An 18684-nucleotide genomic window follows, 5' to 3' on the forward strand; every position below is an offset into this window, starting at 1 on the left:
GGCTGGTTGTCATTTGTGCTCGCTCTGTCAAAAATCATTTGTGATACAAACAAATATACGGCCTGCTAAAATTCTGTGATGTAGTAGGTGCTCAAATAAAGGAAAAATGTTTGTGAATATTGTAAGATATTAACTTGGTGTCAGTGGAAATCATTTTTAACTTTTTAGTCCAACCATCCTGATAAAGCTCGAGTAATAGATTTTGATGCACTGGCATTGTTCTTTTATTGCTTGGCTTAATTCCTAAATGGGTATCTAAACTGGTGTTTTCAGAAATCATGTGACCGGTGAGATGTACTTCAGTAGTGAATCTAGTTTTCTTTTGCAGCCAGACAGTTATGCTAGCTTGCGTTGGTCCGTCAGATCGTGATTTCATGGAAACTTTGAACACGCTGAAGTATGCAAATCGTGCACGAAACATCAAAAATAAAGTGATGGTTAACCAGGACAGAGCAAGTCAACAAATCAATGCACTTCGTAGTGAAATAGCACGACTCCAGATTGAACTTACAGAGTATAAGACGGTAAGCAAATTTTGAGAAAACTGGAAGGAATCCTAAAAATTGTTTAGTTTAGAAGTACAGCACGGAAACAGGCAATTTGGCCCACTGAGTCTGCACCAACCTGCGATCCCGGCACACTAACGCTATCCTACACATACTAGGGACATTTACAATTATAGCCAGCCAATTAACCTACAAACCTGTATGAATTTGTAGTGTGGGGGGAAACCAGAGATCCCGAAGAAAACCCAGCAAGGTACGGTGAGAACGTACAAACTCCGTACAGACAAGCACCGATAGTCAGGATCAAACATGGGTCTCTGGTGCTGTAAGACAGTAACTGTGCCACCTTGTTTAAGAAACATTTCAACTGCCGCCTCCTGAACGCTGATCATTTCTCCAGTTTCGAGGTGCAACTAATTAAAGTAGGCCTAGCCTATCCCCTCTTAATTGTTCTTGTGTATCGCCCACCAAAAATGCATAAGGACTTCATCACCCAATTTGCTGATCTGATTTCTAGCATTTTGCCCAAATTTCACCGGATCATGATTCTTGGTGACTTTAATATTCATGTTTGCTGTCCCACTAAGCCTCTTGTGAGTGAATTTATGCACCTGGTTGAGTCCTTCAATCTGACTCTTCACACCACGGGACCCACTCACAAGTTAGGCCATACTCTCGACCTAGTGTTATCGTCCGGATTCCCAATCAACAACATTGAAACTACTGAAGCCTGTCTATCGGACCACAGCGCTATCATATTTGACGCATCTCTGCCTTTATCTCCCGCAAAATCTCATCTCCCTGTTCGCTACTCCCGCGACATAAATTCATTGACTGCCAGTAAATTCTCCGAGGCTCTCACAGCTGCCCCCAACATCTGCACTATTGAGGCCTCTCCCCCCATCTCAGCACTGAGGATCTCGCCTCTTTATTTAATATCACTTGCTCTTCCATCCTGGATTCTATCGCTCCCCTTAAAATGAAAAAGCCTAAGCCCAAAGGTCGGCCGTGGCTCAATGACTCCACCAAAGCCCTAAGAAGGGAGTGCAGAAAATCAGAAAGGAGGTGGAAATGTGACAAGCTTCAAATTTCCTTCGAAATTCTGAGAAACAATCTTCTCAAATACCAGGAAGCAGTAAAGTCTGCTAGAGCACAATACTTCTCCGACCTTATTTCCAAAAACTCTCATAACTCCAAGGTCCTATTTAGAACAATTACCTCTGTCATATGTCCCGCCCCCAGTACCAGCTTAGTTGGGTCCCCTGCTAAGTGCGAAGAATTCGCTAAATTTTTCACCAACAAAGTTGAGAACATTAGAATGAACATTTCCCCTCCCACCCGTGACCTAGCTGTCTCACTAGTCTGTTCATCTAAATTTGACTGCTTCCAACCCGTCACTCAATCCTCCCTTGCAAAACTTGTCTCCGCTATGAAACCTGCAACCTGCCCCCTTGATCCTGCCCTTCTGAAGGATGTCATTGCAATAGCCGGTCCCAGCATCCTCTCTATTATCAACAGTTCTCTGGCCACTGGCACTGTTCCAACCAGTTTCAAGCACGCGGTGGTCCAGCCCCTACTGAAAAAACCTAACCTAGACCCCACCTTGCCTAGCAACTACAGACCCATTTCCAAACTGCCATTCCTGTCAAAAGTCCTTGAAAAGGCAATTCTAAACCAATTAGTGCCCTACCTGCACCAAAACACCATCCTGGAAAGTTTCCAGTCAGGTTTCAGAGCCCACCACAGCACAGAGTCTGCCTTGTTGAAGGTACACAACGACCTGCTTCTCGCCATCGACACCGGCGACTGTGCAATCCTGCTCCTTCTCGACCTCAGCGCAGCGTTCGATACAGTGGACCACACCATCCTTATTGACCGTCTCCGGTACGCGGTTGGCATTGATGGCACTGCCCTGAGCTGGTTCGCTTCGTACCTCAAAGATAGGAGTTTCGCCATCAACATAGGCAGTTATTCCTCTGCTCCAGCTAGCCTCTCCTGCGGAGTTCCACAAGGCTCCATCCTAGGCGCCATTCTCTTCTCTCTATACATGCTCCCCCTTGGCCAAATCATTCAAAGGCACGGCATTTCTTTCCACTGCTATGCCGATGACACTCAGCTTTACCTCCCCCTGAAACCCAACAACCAGTCAAATTTAAACAGCCTCTTACACTGCCCTGAGGACATAAAATGTTGGATGGCACAGAACTTCCTCCAATTAAATGAGAGCAAGTCTGAGGTCATCCTATTCGGCCCCCCCGACTCCATCAAATTGATAACAGGCAGTCTTGGAAGTCTATCCTGCCTAGTCAAACCGCATGTCAAAAACCTCGGCATGATATTTGACTCTGCATTAAAATTTGATAAGCAAGTCAACGCTGTGGTAAAAGCCAGCTTCTTCCAACTTCGAACCATAGCTAAAATCAAACCTTTCCTCCAATTCGACGACACAGAAAAAATCATTCACGCTTTCATTTCCTCCCGCCTAGACTACTGCAACTCCCTATACACTGGGATCAGCCAATCTTCCCTGTCCCGCCTGCAACTGGTCCAAAACGCCGCAGCGAGACTCCTGACGGGTACCCGTAAAAGGGACCACATCACCCCGATTCTGGCCTCTCTCCACTGGCTCCCTGTACGGTACAGAATCAACTTCAAGCTCCTCCTATTCACGTATAAAGCCCTAAATGGACACTCCCCCCCCCTACATCAAAAATCTTCTAACCCCCCTCTCTAACTCCAGGTCCCTCAGGTCGGCCGACTTGGGGCTACTCACTATCCCGCGGTCTAGGCTTAAGCTCAGGGGTGACCGCGCTTTTGCGGTTGCGGCTCCTAGACTGTGGAACAGCATCCCTCTCCCCATCAGAACTGCCCCCTCCATCGACTCCTTTAAGTCCAGGCTCAAAACCTATCTCTACTCCCTAGCGTTTGAGGCTCATTGAGGAGGCGCTGTGAACTGTTTGCGTGCTACTATATGTTTCTTTTTTTTTCCATTGGAACCTAATCAGATGTACAGCACTTTGGTCAACGTGGGTTGTTTTTAAATGTGCTATACAAATAAAATTGACTTGACTTGACTTGATTTGTTTTTCTGGATACTCTCTGATCTGCACAGTTCGGGAAATTACCTTGTCCCTGTCAATTTTCTGAGAAGCTTGTGCAAGGGATTAACTATTTTTATGATCATGGGGGAATTTTACCAAATGACATAATGATTCTGCACAGTTAAAACTCCTGACCTGCTTTGTGAGACCCATTTTTTCTCAACTCTCAAATAGTCCTGTAGCCCAGATGACTAAAAGCACACTTTCCAGACCATTTGATTTAACTGTTAATACTCCAACTCATTTGATTCTTTTTATTTGAAAGATTTTAACAGTGAAGTAATACACTTTCCAAGGAACTCAGTGAGTTTAAGAGGAACGTGGGAATGGGACTCCAGACATATCAAGCAGAGCATGAGTTCACCAGATTGATCCCTGGGATGGCGGGACTTTCATATGAGGAAAGACTGGATAGACTGGGCTTGTACTCGCTGGAATTTAGAAGACTGAGGGGGGATCTTATAGAAACATATAAAATTCTTAAGGGGTTTGAGAGGCTAGATGCGGGAAGATTGTTCCCGATGTTGGGGGAGTCCAGAACCAGGGGTCACAGCTTAAGGATAAGGGGGAAGTCTTTTAGGACCGAGATGAGAAAACATTTCTTCACACAGAGAGTGGTGAGTCTGTGGAATTCTCTGCCACAGAAGGTAGTTGAGGCCAGTTCATTGGCTATATTTAAGAGGGAGTTAGATGTGGCCCTTTTTGCTAAAGGGATCAGGGGGTATGGAGAGAAGGCAGGTACAGGCTACTGAGCTGGATGATCAGCCATGATCATATTGAATGGCCTCGAAGGGCCGAATGGCCTACTCCTGCACCTATTTTCTATGTTTCTATGAGAAATGAGGATACAGTTTTACTGTGTTCAGTTCATTAGACAAAGAAATTACTTAAAAAAAAATTCTGTCTGATGTTAACAAGATGACCGTGAGATAATTTATAGTCCATCCAAATTTGTGCCTGAGCAAGATGTCTCTGTGACACTCCTCTGTGCCCAGCCTACCCTCACAGTGCCATTAAGTAGAAATCCACAATTTATATCAAATGGCAGTGAGGGAGCGATAATGTGTCCAGCTTTGAATAATCTGGTAATAATTATATCGGCTTGTTCTCTTTGTAGGAATGGATAGTTATGTGTTTCGGTATTCCTAGTGATGTTAGTGTTTTGGAGAAGAATACCCGAGTGGTGAAGGTGCTGGATATTTAAGGCTGGTAGAGGAAATGCTTAGGAAGGAACTGCAGATGCTGGTTGACACAGAAGATAGACACAAAATGCTGGAGCAACTCAGCGGGACAGGCAGCATCTCTGGATAGAAGGAATGGGTGATGTTTCGGGTCGAGACCCTTCTTCAGTCAGTCTGTTATGATACTTGTCTACAAGGGTGGGGGTAATTTATCTATTTCCAGAGCAGACTGGAACATAGCATGTCAAAGAAATGGAGATGAGTTTGCTTCTTAAAATAAAATTCTATCTTTTTTTAGGGCAAGAGAATAATTGGAGATGATGGTGTGGAGAGTATCAATGATATGTTCCATGAAAATTCTATGCTGCACACTGAAAATAATAATCTGCGAATGAGGGTAAAAGCAATGCAAGAGACCATAGAATCACTGAGGGCAAGAGTAACACAACTTCTGAGTGATCAGGTCAATCAAGTTCTCGCCAAATCAGGTGAACTAATTAAGGTTCAAAATGTGTAAACCTGATGCTGTTTACTTCTTGATTTAAGTGATTAAGTGATCATTTATTGCTATAATCTAATCTTAGATATTTGCAAGTAAATGATCTTTACCTTTTCAACTACGAAAGATAATTCCTCTTTTCCTGACATGTTCTGAAAGTCCACTGCAAAGATTAGTTTAGTTTACTATTGTCACATCCAGTCAAAGAAAAGTCGATGTATCATTACAATCAAGCTGTCGCAGTGCACAGATATAAGATAAAGGGAATAACATTTAGTGCAGGACAATGTCCAAAAAGGCCAATTAAAGATAGTTCAAAGGTCTCCAATGAGATAGATGGGAGGTCGGGACTGCAGTCTAGGTGGTGAGAGGACAGTTCAGTTGCCAGATATCAGCTGTGAAGAAACTCGCTGAATCTGGAGGTATGCAGTTTCAAACTTCTGTATATCTTGCCTGATGGGAGAGGGGAGAAGAGGGAGTGGCCGGGGTCAAACTGGTCCTTGATTATGCTGATGGCCTTGGCAAGATAGTGTGAAGTGTAGATGGGGTCCATGCAATGGGGGTTAGTTTGCGTGATGGTCTGGGCTATGTCTGCAATTCTCTGCAATTTCATGTGGTCTTGGATGATGCTGTTCCCAAACCATACTGTGATGCATCCTGATAATATGCGCATTTGTAGAAGTTGGCGAGAGGCATGCCAAACTTCTTAAGCCTTCTAAGGAAGCAGACACTTTGGTGTGCTTGCTTGGCCATGGCTTTGATGTGACTGGTGCAGGACAAATGACTGGTGATATTTATTCCTAAGAACTTGAAGCTTTCAACCATCTCTACTTTGGCACCATCAATGTGTGATAGTATGTGTTAAACTGGACTGATTTTGAACAAATGAACCATAGCACTTTATGGGACTTTTAGAAATATTTGAATCTTTGATTTCACATGCTCATAAATCTCCTTTAGACACTTTTAAATTGGACTAATGTAACTATTCTATCTTGACAATTATAGGAGATGGAAATGATGAAATCAGTGCAATGATAAAGAATTATATTAAAGAAGTTGAAGATCTCAGGTAACTGCAATGTTTCTTTAAGATGCAGTTGTAGAGTTGTATCTCGACAAGTACCATTTTTGAGGATAAACCAGCATTGAGCAAGATTAGAAAACTTAGGCCGCCAAATATCCTTTGCCATTTAATAAAATCATAGCTCATCTGGTTGTATTCCCAACTCCATATTTCTGTCTTACTCCAATAATCTTTCACCTTTTGCTTACTAGGAAACTGACTACCTTTTCCTCAAAGATTGTTGGAATGTTGTTTTGAAAATTGTTAATGCTGAGTGTTCTAAAGGCCCATTACACCAGAGGAAACAAATCATCTTGTTCATGCCTTAAATGGACAATCCCATTACTTTTATGCACTGATTCATAATTCTAGATTATCCCAGAAGAAGAAACATTTTCTTCAAAATCACTGTCAAATCCCCCAAAATCTTGTGGTTTCATTACTATCCCTGACATTGAACATGGAACAATGCAGCACAGGAATTGGCCCCTCGGTCCATGATGTCTGTGACGAGCATAATAGGGCAGCACAGTGGCGCAGCGGGAGAACTGCTGCCTCACAGCACCAGAGATACGGGTTTAATCCTAATCTCAGGTGCTATCTGTGCGGAGTTTTGGTTCTCCTTGTGACCGCGTGGGTTTCCTCCAGGTGCTCTGGTTTCCTCCCACATTCCAAACACGTGCGGGTTTGCAGGTCAATTGGCTTCTGTAAATTGAACCCTAGTGTGCAGGATGCAAAAGTGGGATAACATAGAATTAGTGTAAGGATGATCGATGGTCAGTGTGGACTCGGTGGGCTGAAGGGCCTATTTCCCTGCTGTTTCTCCAAACTAAATAATGACAAATTAAACTCTGTATGAAAGTCCCATTAAACTAAATTAAACAAATTAAATTAATCCCTTCTGACTGCACTTCCATTCCCAGCAGTCACTTGCTTATTTACAAGCCTCTTAAATGTCAGTGTGGCATCTATTTCCATCATCACCCCTGTCAGCATGTTGTAGGCACTTATCACTTTTTTTTTAACAACATATCCCCGCTATACTTATAAACTGCAAAATATGCAAACATAGCCTAGCTAAATTTTCTTCGTAAGATCACTTCCATGTATTCCCATAAATCCTCATACATTAACAATCTTAAATAAGCAGGCAATTTCAGTATTCAGTACACCATTTGTGTTCTTCCAAATGTTCAATATAGCCACATATGTATGATGTCCTGTGGACAAATTATTCTTGATAATATGATAGGTTGTTAAAAATATCAAATACAGTCAAGATGTGAGGAATTTTCATAAGAATGAGCACCATTACCATTTCACATAGTAAAATTCACAAGCTTTTGAGGGGCAGTGTGTGGGGAAATCAAGTAACTGTAAGATGTTCCTTTGATTGTCCTAATATAATATTGTAGCCTACACAATTTAGTCCTGTACATTGCTCCTGCCACTTCCATGGTTTTATTATGACTGGAATATAGTTCTGCAGAGTATTTAGTGCTATTCCAATATTTAACACAAACCCACGGTTGCATTCTTAGCTTTGTTATTATATTGTTTTAGATCAAAACTATTTGAGAGTGAAGCCATGAATGAAAACCTTCGTCGTAACCTTTCAAGGGCTTCAGCAAGACCTCCATATCTTAATGGTACTTTTTCTGGTTCAGTTCTTGGTTCAGACAAGGATGCTATGGATGTCTTACAAATGGCTAAAAAGGACTTGGAAAAGCTTAAGAAAAAGAAAAAGAAAAAAAGGTATGTGTGGTTACTGTATATTGCTTCCAGTTGTTAAATTAGTTTGGGTTTTAAAAATCTGATTAGGGGTAACAACATGTACACTTCAATTAATTTTTCCCGAATGAAATTTGTTCAAAGTTTCTTTGTGGATCTTGGAATTGATCATATGCATGTGGTAAAGTCAATATTGTTTATGTTAAAGAGTCTTGAATTTTAATACATATTTCAAATGATATTTCAAATGTTTTAGAATTGGTGTCTATCTGCAACATACTTTTGTAGTTAACTTGAGCCTTCTTTTCAATTTGTTGTATTCAAGTTCAAGTTATTTTACAAAAGTACACGTCTACTCTTATTTTTTCTTCTATGCAACTTGGTCTGTCCACATTCCTTCGCGCATGTCTTCCCATGTCACAAGGCTAAACTGGAATAAGGACAACATGGTATTTGGCATTAAGTTTAATTGGGTATGTGGCAAGAACTGATAAAGTTGCAGCTGCTGTTCAGGATTTGGATTTGCATGATATGGGCTTGTATTTAGAAGCCTTCTACAGAGAGTAACTGATTTGTGGAATACAATGCCTTGTTGAAAATTTCAATGAAAAATTGGAAATGCCTAGGTGGTGGGCAGTTGACTGTTTATTTGTATCTGGCCAAAGAAACTGCATACTTCTTCCCCAGTCTTAAACTTTACCATGTTTCAAATTCCTAGTTTTGGAAATGGTATGGTTGAGAAAAAAATTATTGTTGTACATATGTGTATTACATTGTAACTTTTTAATTCCTTTGACTTAATATATTTTGGGTTGAGAGCATAATTGTTGTAAAGTCAAATATTTTTAATGTTTTGTTTTTCCTTTGCCATTATAGTAACTTGAAGTTTAAATATGATGGCTTTGTAAACACCAGGTGTTTACAAAAATATGAATCATTTTGGAATATTAACACAGATTGGAAGCTGTACCTCAACCAAATTTGGTTATAAAACATCATGGCATAAAACATATTTTATTCTAACAGTATTGCTCAAGATGTGATGCTCAAATCTCCCTTTTTTTTGCTTTGCATACATAGGACTTTTGCTGCTCGCAAATTGGAAAAAGTGAAGGTTCAAATAATATGTGGATAATATCAACATTTCACTAGTTTTAAAACTTGTGATCATGGTGTTTTGAGCCCTTATTGTACAGCCAAATTAAAAAATGTCCTTGGTTATACATGTATTGCAACTTCCTCTTAATATTTGGACATTTATTTGCATTGGTGCAACTTGGAAGCATGGGTAAATAGGGTGGTAAGGCTTTTGGTATATTGGGCTTCATCAGTCAGGGTAGTGAGTGTAGAATTTAGGATGTTACGTTACAGTTGGTGAGGCTGCATTTGGAGTATTGTGTTCAGGTTTGATCACCCTGCTATATAGGAAGGATGTCATTAAGCTGGGAAGCATGCACGGAAAATTTACAAGGATATTGCAGGACTGTAACTTGGGAGGGATTGGGCAAGTTAGGACTTTATTCCTTTGAGTACAGGAGGCTGATGTGTGATGTTATAGAGGTGTACAAAAGCACCAGGGGAATTGATAGAATGAATGCTCAGCCTTTTACCCAGGGTAGGGGAATCATGAACCAGAGGACATAGGTTTAAGGTGAGAGGGGGAAAGAACCTGATAGGAACCTGAGGTGCAACTTTTTTTTACTCAGAAGATGGTGCGCATATGGAATGAGCTGCCTTAGGAGGTAGAGGAGCAGGTACAACAATAAAATTTAAAGGACACTTGACAGGTACATGGATACAAAATTTTCAAAGGAACATGGACCAAATGCAGCAAATTGGACTTGCTTAGATGGGGCATCTTGGTTGGAATGAACAAGTTGGGGTGAAAGGCCTGTTTCCGTGCCGTGTGACTCGTTGCATGATTTAGGGATGTGTAACATCATTAACATTCAAATTGATATTTACAAAAATTTGATAACTTGTGAATGTTGTATTGTTGTGAGATTTTAAAGGACAATATAAATTTAATTATGTTTGCACAGCGTAATTAAAGAGGAGAATCTTAATGAAGGGGAGAAGCTTGAAGAGAAAGATGAAGAAGAGAAAGAAAAGAATGACTTAGAAGAGGTATGCCAAAGTTTACATAATTTCAAGTAACTACCTTTTCAATTAATCAAAAGTCTTAATAACTGAAATACCATTTTTAAAGGAAGAAGGTCAGGAATGCAGTGATCATGATGGGGATGAAGAAGATGCTGAAGAGGACGAAGTTGAAATAAGTGAAAGTTCAGATGAATCTGATTCTGAGTTAGATGAAGAAGGTAATATCTTTACAAATTTATTTTGCCTATTTATTCTCTTTGATGTTCGTGTAGATTAGTGGCTAGTTGGCTTTAGTTATCTAAATTGTCGATTTATAAATTTTGCAGTAGCAACTACAAACCTGCTATTTGCAGGGGACACTGATGTTTTGGACCACTTAGCAGGTGCACTACCTTTCCAGCTTGTACGCCGTTGGATTATCTCAAATTTTTCCACATTAAACCTGGCCATCCATGTCCTTACCCACTCATTTAGCTTGTCCCCGTTCGTAAGTCATAGGAGCAGAATTAGGCCATTCAGCCCATTAAGTTTACTCTACCATTCAATCATGGCTGATCTATCTTTCCCTCTTAACCCTATTCTCCTGTCATGTTCCATAACCTATGACACCCTTACTAATAAAAAAAAGTCAATCTCTGCATTAGAAATACCCAATGACCTGGCCTCCACAGCCTTCTGTGGCATTGAATTCCACAGATTCACCACGCAATGAGGAATGAAATTCCTCCTTATCTCCTTTCTAACGGCACATCTTTTTCTCCTAAGTCTGTGCCCTCAGGTTCTAGACAGTCGCAGTAATGGAAACATCCCCTCCACATCCACTTTATCCAGGCATGGATGTTCAATGGGGTTCCCCCTCATCCCTCTAAACTTCAGCGAGTACAGGCCCAGAACTGTTGAACGTGAGTTATGAGTTAACCCAATCAATCATCACTGGGGTCATTCTCGTAAACCTCCTCTGGACCGTCTCCAACGCCATCTCAACCTTACTCAGATATGGGGCCCAAAATTGCTCTCAATAGTCCAAATACAGTCTGACCAGTGCCTTATAAAGCCTCCACATTATATCCCGGCTTTTACATTCTAGTCCTATCGAAATGAATGCTAACATTAGATTTGCCTTCTTTACTACCAACTCAACTTGCAAATTAACCTTTTTGGAATCTTGCACCAGCACTCCCAAGTCCCTTTGCACATCCAATTTCTGTATTCCTCACCCCATTTAGGAAATCGTCTATGTCTTTATTCCCATGAAGTGCCTTTTACATTTTCTCCCCCTCCTTTACTCACAATCTCGCCTATTTTTGTATCATTACCAAATTCTGCATTTACAGAGAACATGAGTACACAGGTGATTTAGATTTTATTTTGAGTATGAGTATTAGATTGATGTTTGGGTTCAGCAAATGGACCATTGCTGTGTAGTGAATGTTTGATCAAATGATAATTTGTGACACTGTCTTGAAGGACCTGGGATTTTTTAATTCCCTTTGCCTCAGAGAATACATAGATTTAAATAAGGTTTTTTATTGAGTTCTGGTTATTCAATTACTCTTGTTTCTCTAAATACTTATTTCCACAGCTAATTTTCAGGCAGATCTGGCTAACATTACTTGTGAAATAGAAATTAAGCAGAAGCTCATCGACGAACTGGAAAACAGCCAGCGACGGCTACAGACACTGAAGAAGCAGTATGAGGAAAAGTTAATGATGCTGCAAAATAAAATTCGAGATACCCAGCTGGAGAGGGACCGTGTTTTACAAAATCTAGGTAGAAAAAAAAATTCTTGTCAAATTTAAAAAATGACTAGACAGGTCATATTTTTCAATTCATACAATCTTGTATAGAAATTGTCAGTCCGTTTTCTTTTCAATTGGAAATACTTTTCATTGTTTTCAGCAATTTGTCTTGGTTTGAATGATAATTTTGCTCTGTGTTTTAAGAGCATAGAATAGTGCAGCACAAGACAGGCCCTTCAGCCCATAATGTTTGTGCCGAACATGATGCCTTGCTGAACTGTTCTCATCTGCCAACACATAACCTTTTCTTCCCTGCACATCCATGTGCCTATCCAAAAGCCTCTTAAATGCCACTATCGTATCTGCATCCACCACCACCCCTGGCAGTGTGTTCCAAGGCCCCATCACCCTCTGTGCAAAAATAACTTATCCCTCACATCTCCACTGAACTTTCCACCTCTTGCCTTATACTTGTGCCTGCCAGTGTTGGACATTTCCATCCTGGGGAAAAAGGTTCTGACTGCCTACCATACCTATGCTTCTCATAATTTAATGTACTCCTATAAAGTTTCTCCTCTATCTCCAACATTCCAGAGAAAACAATCCAAGTTTATCCAACCTCTCCCTGTAGTTGAATCCCTCTTACCCAGGCTGTATTCTGGTAAACCACCTCTGCATCCCCTCCAAAACGTCCACATCTTTTCTGTAATGGGGAGACCATGACTGCATGAAATACTCAAAATATGGCCCAACCCAAGTCCTATAAAGCTGCATCATGACTTCCTGATTCTTAAATACAATGCCCCTAACAATGAAGGCAAGCATAGGGTTGCCATACAACCCTATCTACTTGTGCTGCCATCTTTCGTGAGCTATGAACTTGGTCTCCAAGATCCCTCTGCAACTCATTGAATCTTGCCATTATCTGTATACTCTCCTTGCATTCAACCTCCCAAAGTGCAACAGCTCACAATTGTTCGGGTTAAACTCCATCTGCCATTTCTTCACCCATTTTTTTGCTTTTACTTGAAACAATAAATGGATTACTTGCACTAATGCTTAATATCAGAATAATAGACAGAATTAGAACATTATTGATCAAAGGAGAAAACCAGATAAATGTAACATTTTGTTTTTTCTAGGTTCAATGGAATCTTTTTCTGAAGAAAAAGCAAATAAAATTAAATCAGAATATGAAAAGAAGCTTCAAGTTATGAACAAAGAATTGCAAAAGTTGCACACTGCACAAAAGGAACATGCCCGTTTACTAAAAAGTCAATTACAGTATGAAAAACAGTTGAAGAAACTACAGCAGGAAGTGGGAGAAATGAAGAAAACCAAGGTAAAGTTTATTCTCATTACTGGCGGCTGCAACATAAAGGACAAATTTAATTTGTTGAATCTTGGGGTGAAGTAGCAGGAAGAGAAATCTTGAATGGTAAAGCATATATTTCGTCAAATCAACACAAAGTAGTATTTACCAGCTTAGAAATAAGAATTTTAACATCTGCCCCCACGCATCCAATGAAAGATGACACATGTTTTAGGGAAGTGATAGAAGTAGGAGTGTAATTGTAAGAAGCAGTACTTTGAATATTAACGAGTAGCTTAAATGCCACGTATTAAAGCTGATGGGCTGTAGTATTACCATATGTCAATATTATTGTATGGAACATGTTACCACAATGCACAGTACTTGGTCTGGATGAGTGTGCCTTTAAATTTGTCTTCATCCTGCTGGCAAAGAAAAAAAAGATGGAAACAATCAAATACTGAAGCTGGCTGCCAGGATTTAGATGAGCAATAAAAAGTTACAAATGTTAAAGTTCTCCATCTACACATTCTGTGGTGTTTTCAACATTTAAAAATATTATTTCAGTTTTCCAGCAGCTGCATTTTTTTGTTTTCCTTCCTTGTTAACTCTTTTTTTTAATATTGGAAATGTTCCAAGTCTGCCATTTCCTTTGGCAAGTGGCAGCACAGAGGTGCAGTGGTAGAGCTACTGCCTCACAGCGCCAGAGAGTTTGATCCTGACTACGAATGTTATCTGTGCAGAGGTTGTACGTTCTCCCTGTGACCCCATGGGTTTTCTCCAGGTGTTCTGGCTTCTTCCCACATTCCAAAGATATCTTGTGTTTTTAGGTTAATTGGCTTCTGCGAATTGCCGCTATTGTATAGGATGCAAAAGTGGGATGACATGGAACTAGTATATGGGGATTGACGGTTGGCGTGATCGTTGGGCCAAGGGGCCTATTTCCATGCTGTAACTCCCAACTAGGTGGCTGACCTGTAAATTTGCTAACAATGGATATATTGGATGTCTGAGAGGTGATGAGGCTAATTGTGGATGTTATGTTTGATTATTTTTTAGTTGCCTTGTTACAGTGTCAGAATTGTGTATGTATTTAAAATTTTTGATTAATGATATTGAAGGAAAATGGCCTAGGATAGGTAATTGCGGATGTTCGGCAACTGTGGCAGGGCTTGAATGCCATCACTTGCTACAAGGCAAAACCAGGAGGCAACTCAAGCGACAGCGAAGCATCACTCTCTGATGAGCTCAATGCCTTCCTGAGCCCCCATACTGTATTAGTTACAGAGACAGCCTTCAGAAGATCCTTCAGCGGGTGAACCCTTGGAAAGCGCCTGGACCTGATTGTATACCCGGTCAAGTTCTCAAAACCTGTATAGACCAACTGGCTGGAGTTTTTGTGGACATTTTCAACTTCATTACTGAGGTCTGAGGTTCCCATCTGCTTTAAGAGGGCATCAATAATACCAGTGCCCAAGAAGAGTAAGGTGATGTGCCTCAACGACTATAGACTAGTGGCACTAATGTCTGGTGATGTAGTGCTTTGAGAGTTTGGTTATGGTGGATATCAACTCCTACCTCAACAAGAACCTCGACCCACTGTAGTTCGCCTACCGTCACAATAGGTCAATTGAGGATGCAATCTCACTGGCTGCCCACTCCGCACTGGACCACTTGGACAATGAAAACACTTACGTCAGGCTATTGTTTATAGACTCCAGCTCGGCATTCAATACCATCATCCCCTCCAAGCTGGTTACCAAGCTCGCGGAGCTGGGTCTCTGCACATCCCTCTGCAATTGGATCCTTGACTTCCTCATCCACAGATCACAGTCTGTTCGAATTGGCAGAAACACTTCTTCCTCATTAACAATCAATAAGGAAGCACCTTAAGCTGCTTGCTCAGCCCCCTGCTCTTCTCACCCTATACTCATGACTGTGTAGCCGGACAGTGCGAACTCCATCTTCAAGCTCGCCGAAGACATCATCGTTGTTGGATGAATTACAGATGGTGATGAGTCAGAGTATAGAAGTGAGATCGACCGATTGACCAAATGGTGCCAGCATAACTAACTGGCTCTCAATATCAGTAAAGCCAATGAACTGATTGTGGACTTTGGAGGAGGAAGGATGAGGACCCACAATCCTGGAGAGAGTCAAAAACTTCGAATTCCTGGGTGTGCATATTTCCGAAGATCTTTCCTGGACCCAGCACACTGTTGCAATTTTAAATAAAGCACATCAACGCCTCCATGTCCTGAGAAGATTACGGAGATTTGGTATGTCAGAGAGGATTCTCGTGAACTTCCACAGGTTACAGTAGAGAGCATATTGACTGGTTGCATCACGGCCTGGTTCAGCAACTTGAATGCCCAGGAGCAAAAAAGACTGCAAAAAGTTGTGAACACTGCCCAGTCCATCACCAGCTCTGACCTCCCAACCATCGAAGGGATTTATCGGAGTCGCTGCCTCAAAAAGGCAGCCAGCATCATCAGAGGCGCACACCATCCTGGCAACACTCTCATTTCACCCTTGCCATCGGGAAGAAGGTATAGGAGCCTGAAAACTGTAACGTCCAGGTTCAGGAACCTAGAATCCCGGAGCCTGCAGATCCTTCCCTATAGCTGAATTCTGAGGACATCTTTGTGGGACGATATCTTGGCCCCTGGGTAGCTAAGCAGACCGTTCTGGTCGTAACCTCTATTGGTCCGACAAAACACATAATCCAAAAAGGCTCTGGAACCAAGGGTGCTGGAAAATCAATGGTGGACCTGTACGTGGTCCTCTAAATAAAGTGAAATATGACTAAGCTCAATGATGGAATAAAAAGAGCGAATGTTTGAAGCCGAGTATCTTATGTAGGTATATAGAGTTTTATTTCATGATCAAACATTTCCTAACACCTGCTGAAAGAAGGTGCTAAGAGATGGTGATGGCAATCGTATAATAAATTTTCATTCATTGTTGATTCTTGCTCTTTTGAAGGTCCGTCTAATGAAACAAATGAAGGAAGAACAAGAACGTGCTCGCATGGCAGAATCGAGGAGAAACCGAGAAATTTCTCAACTGAAGAAAGATCATCGCAAGCAAGAAGTGAGTTTGAGATGTTTGACAGTGCTAATATATATTCAATACTGTAGCCATTGCAGAAGTTGAAACCAGTAATAATCCTATTTAAGAAATCGGAGCTTTAAAATTGGAAATTTAAGAAAGTTAGAACTTTTCATTTTGATTACGAACAGTATAGTACAAGACCTTTGGCCCATGATATCTTTGCTGAACATGATTATAAGATCTGCCAGCACGTAATCCATATCAGTCCATTCCCTGCATATCCTATTCAAAAGTCTCTTAAATGCCACTGTTGTTTCTGGTTCAACCACCTCCACTGGCAGCTCGTTTCAGGCACTCGCCACCAGGCACTGCGTTTAAAAAAAAAAATTTTTTTTAAAAGAACTTCTTTCAAGAACTTCTTTAAACTTTACCTCTCTTACCTTAAAGCTATGGCTCTCGTTTTTGATTTTTCCATCCTGGGTAAAAGGTTCTGATTGTCTACCCTATCTATGCTTCTATTTTTTTTACATACTTCTATCAGATCACCCCACAACCTCCTGCGTTCCAGGGAAAACAATCCAAGTTTGTCTAACGTCTCCCTGTAGTTAATACCCCCAAATCCAGGCATCATTCTGGGAAACAATCTCTGCACCCCTTCCAAAGCCTCCACATCCTGTAATGGGGCAACCAGAACTGCATGCAATACTGTAAAATGCAGCCTAACTAAAGTCCTATAAACCTACGTCGTGACTTCCTGACTCAATGCCCTGATTTATGAAAGTAAGCATACCATGGGGCTCCTTTACCACTCTCTATACTTGTGTTGCCACTTTCAAGAAGTTCTGGACTTGGACCATAAGATCCTTCTGTACATCAATGCTGTTAACAGTCGTGCCATGAATTGTACATTTTCCCCTTGTATATGTCCTCCCAGAGTGCAACCCCCTAGAGTCATAGAGTGATAGTGTGGAAACAGGCCCTTTGGCCCAATTTGCGCACACTGGCCAACATGTCCCAGCTACACTAATCCCACCTGCTTACGTTTGATCCAGATCCCTCCGAACCTGTCCTATCCATGTACCTGTCTATCTGTTTCTTAAGTGTGAGATAGTTCCAGCCTTAACTACCTCCTCTGGCAGCTTGATCCATACACCCACCACCCTTTGTGCAACACTTGACTGTAACACCATATATCACACTTGTTTGGATTAAGGTCTTATCTGCCATTTATCCACCCATTTCTGTAGCTGAACTATAAGCGGTATGCTTTGACAGCCGTCCTCATAGTCTGCGACCCCAGCAGTCTTGGTATCGTCTGCAAACCTGCTAACAAACTCATCTACATTAATGCCCCACTACGGCACTTTCACAGTACGGCATCAGAGATCTCCTCATTCTTCAGGAAACGGGGCTTCCCCTCTTCCATTATAGATGGAAGGACCTCCTAGGGCCTCCTCTATATCCCGCAGCTCCGCTCTTGCTCCCCCTCCCCCCATTCGTGACAAGGACAGAATCCCCCTTGTCCTCGCCTTACACCCCATCAGCCAGCGTATCCAACAAACCATCCTCTAACATTTCCGTCACCTCCAACGGGACCCCACTACTGGCCACATCTTCCCATCTCCTCCCCTTTCTGCGTTCCGCAGAGACCGTTCCCTCTGTAACTCCCTGGTCCACTCGTCCCTTCCTACCCAAACCACCCCCTCCCCGGGCACTTTCCCCTGTAACCACAGGAGATGCAACACCTGTTCCTTTACCTCCCCCCTCAACTCCATCCAAGGACCCAAACAGTCTTTCCAGGTGAGACAGAGGTTCACCTGCACCTCCTCCAACCTCATCTATTGTATCCGCTGTTCTAGATGTCAACTTTTCGCTCAACACCTTCGCTCAGTCCGCCTTAACCAACCTGATTTCCCGGTGGCTGAGCACTTCCACTCCCAGTCCCACTCCCAGTCTGACCTTTCTGTCATGGGCCTCCTCCAGTGCCATAGTGAGGCCCACCGGAAATTGGAGGAACAGCACCTCATATTTCGCTTGGGCAGCTTGCAGCCCAGCGGTATGAACATTGACTTCTCCAACTTTAGATAGTTCCTCTGTCCCTCTCTTCCCCTTCCCAGTTCTCCCACTGTCTTCCTGTCTCCACCTATATCCTTTCTTTGTCCTGCCCCCCTGACATCGGTCTGAAGAAGGGTCTCGACCCGAAACGTCACCCATTTCCTCTCTCCTAGATGCTGCCTGACCTGCTGAGTTACTCCAACATTTTGTGATACCTTACATTAATGTCCAAATCACTAATATGTATCACAAACCTCTGCAATCCCTGCACAGATCCTGTGGAACTCTGCTGTCACAGACCTCCAGCCTGAATATTGTCCATCCATCATAGCCCTT

The 18684-nt window shown here is 41.9% G+C and overlaps 1 protein-coding gene across 3 annotated transcripts in view; it reads left to right on the forward strand.

Annotated features, from left to right (window-relative positions):
• kif21a (kinesin family member 21A) overlaps window positions 1-18684 on the forward strand; it is a 106855-nt gene that overhangs the window by 39515 nt on the left and 48656 nt on the right. For all 3 annotated transcript variants that reach the window (XM_078419880.1, XM_078419879.1, XM_078419878.1), the window contains exons 8-16: window positions 329-524; window positions 5087-5276; window positions 6296-6359; window positions 7917-8108; window positions 10127-10211; window positions 10294-10405; window positions 11770-11958; window positions 13070-13269; window positions 16225-16332. In XM_078419880.1, coding sequence (XP_078276006.1) covers window positions 329-524; window positions 5087-5276; window positions 6296-6359; window positions 7917-8108; window positions 10127-10211; window positions 10294-10405; window positions 11770-11958; window positions 13070-13269; window positions 16225-16332 — 1336 coding nt within the window. The remainder of the gene's footprint in view (window positions 1-328; window positions 525-5086; window positions 5277-6295; window positions 6360-7916; window positions 8109-10126; window positions 10212-10293; window positions 10406-11769; window positions 11959-13069; window positions 13270-16224; window positions 16333-18684) is intronic.

The sequence above is a fragment of the Rhinoraja longicauda genome, chromosome 23, assembly GCF_053455715.1.
Source record: "Rhinoraja longicauda isolate Sanriku21f chromosome 23, sRhiLon1.1, whole genome shotgun sequence".
Lineage (NCBI taxonomy): Eukaryota > Metazoa > Chordata > Chondrichthyes > Rajiformes > Arhynchobatidae > Rhinoraja > Rhinoraja longicauda.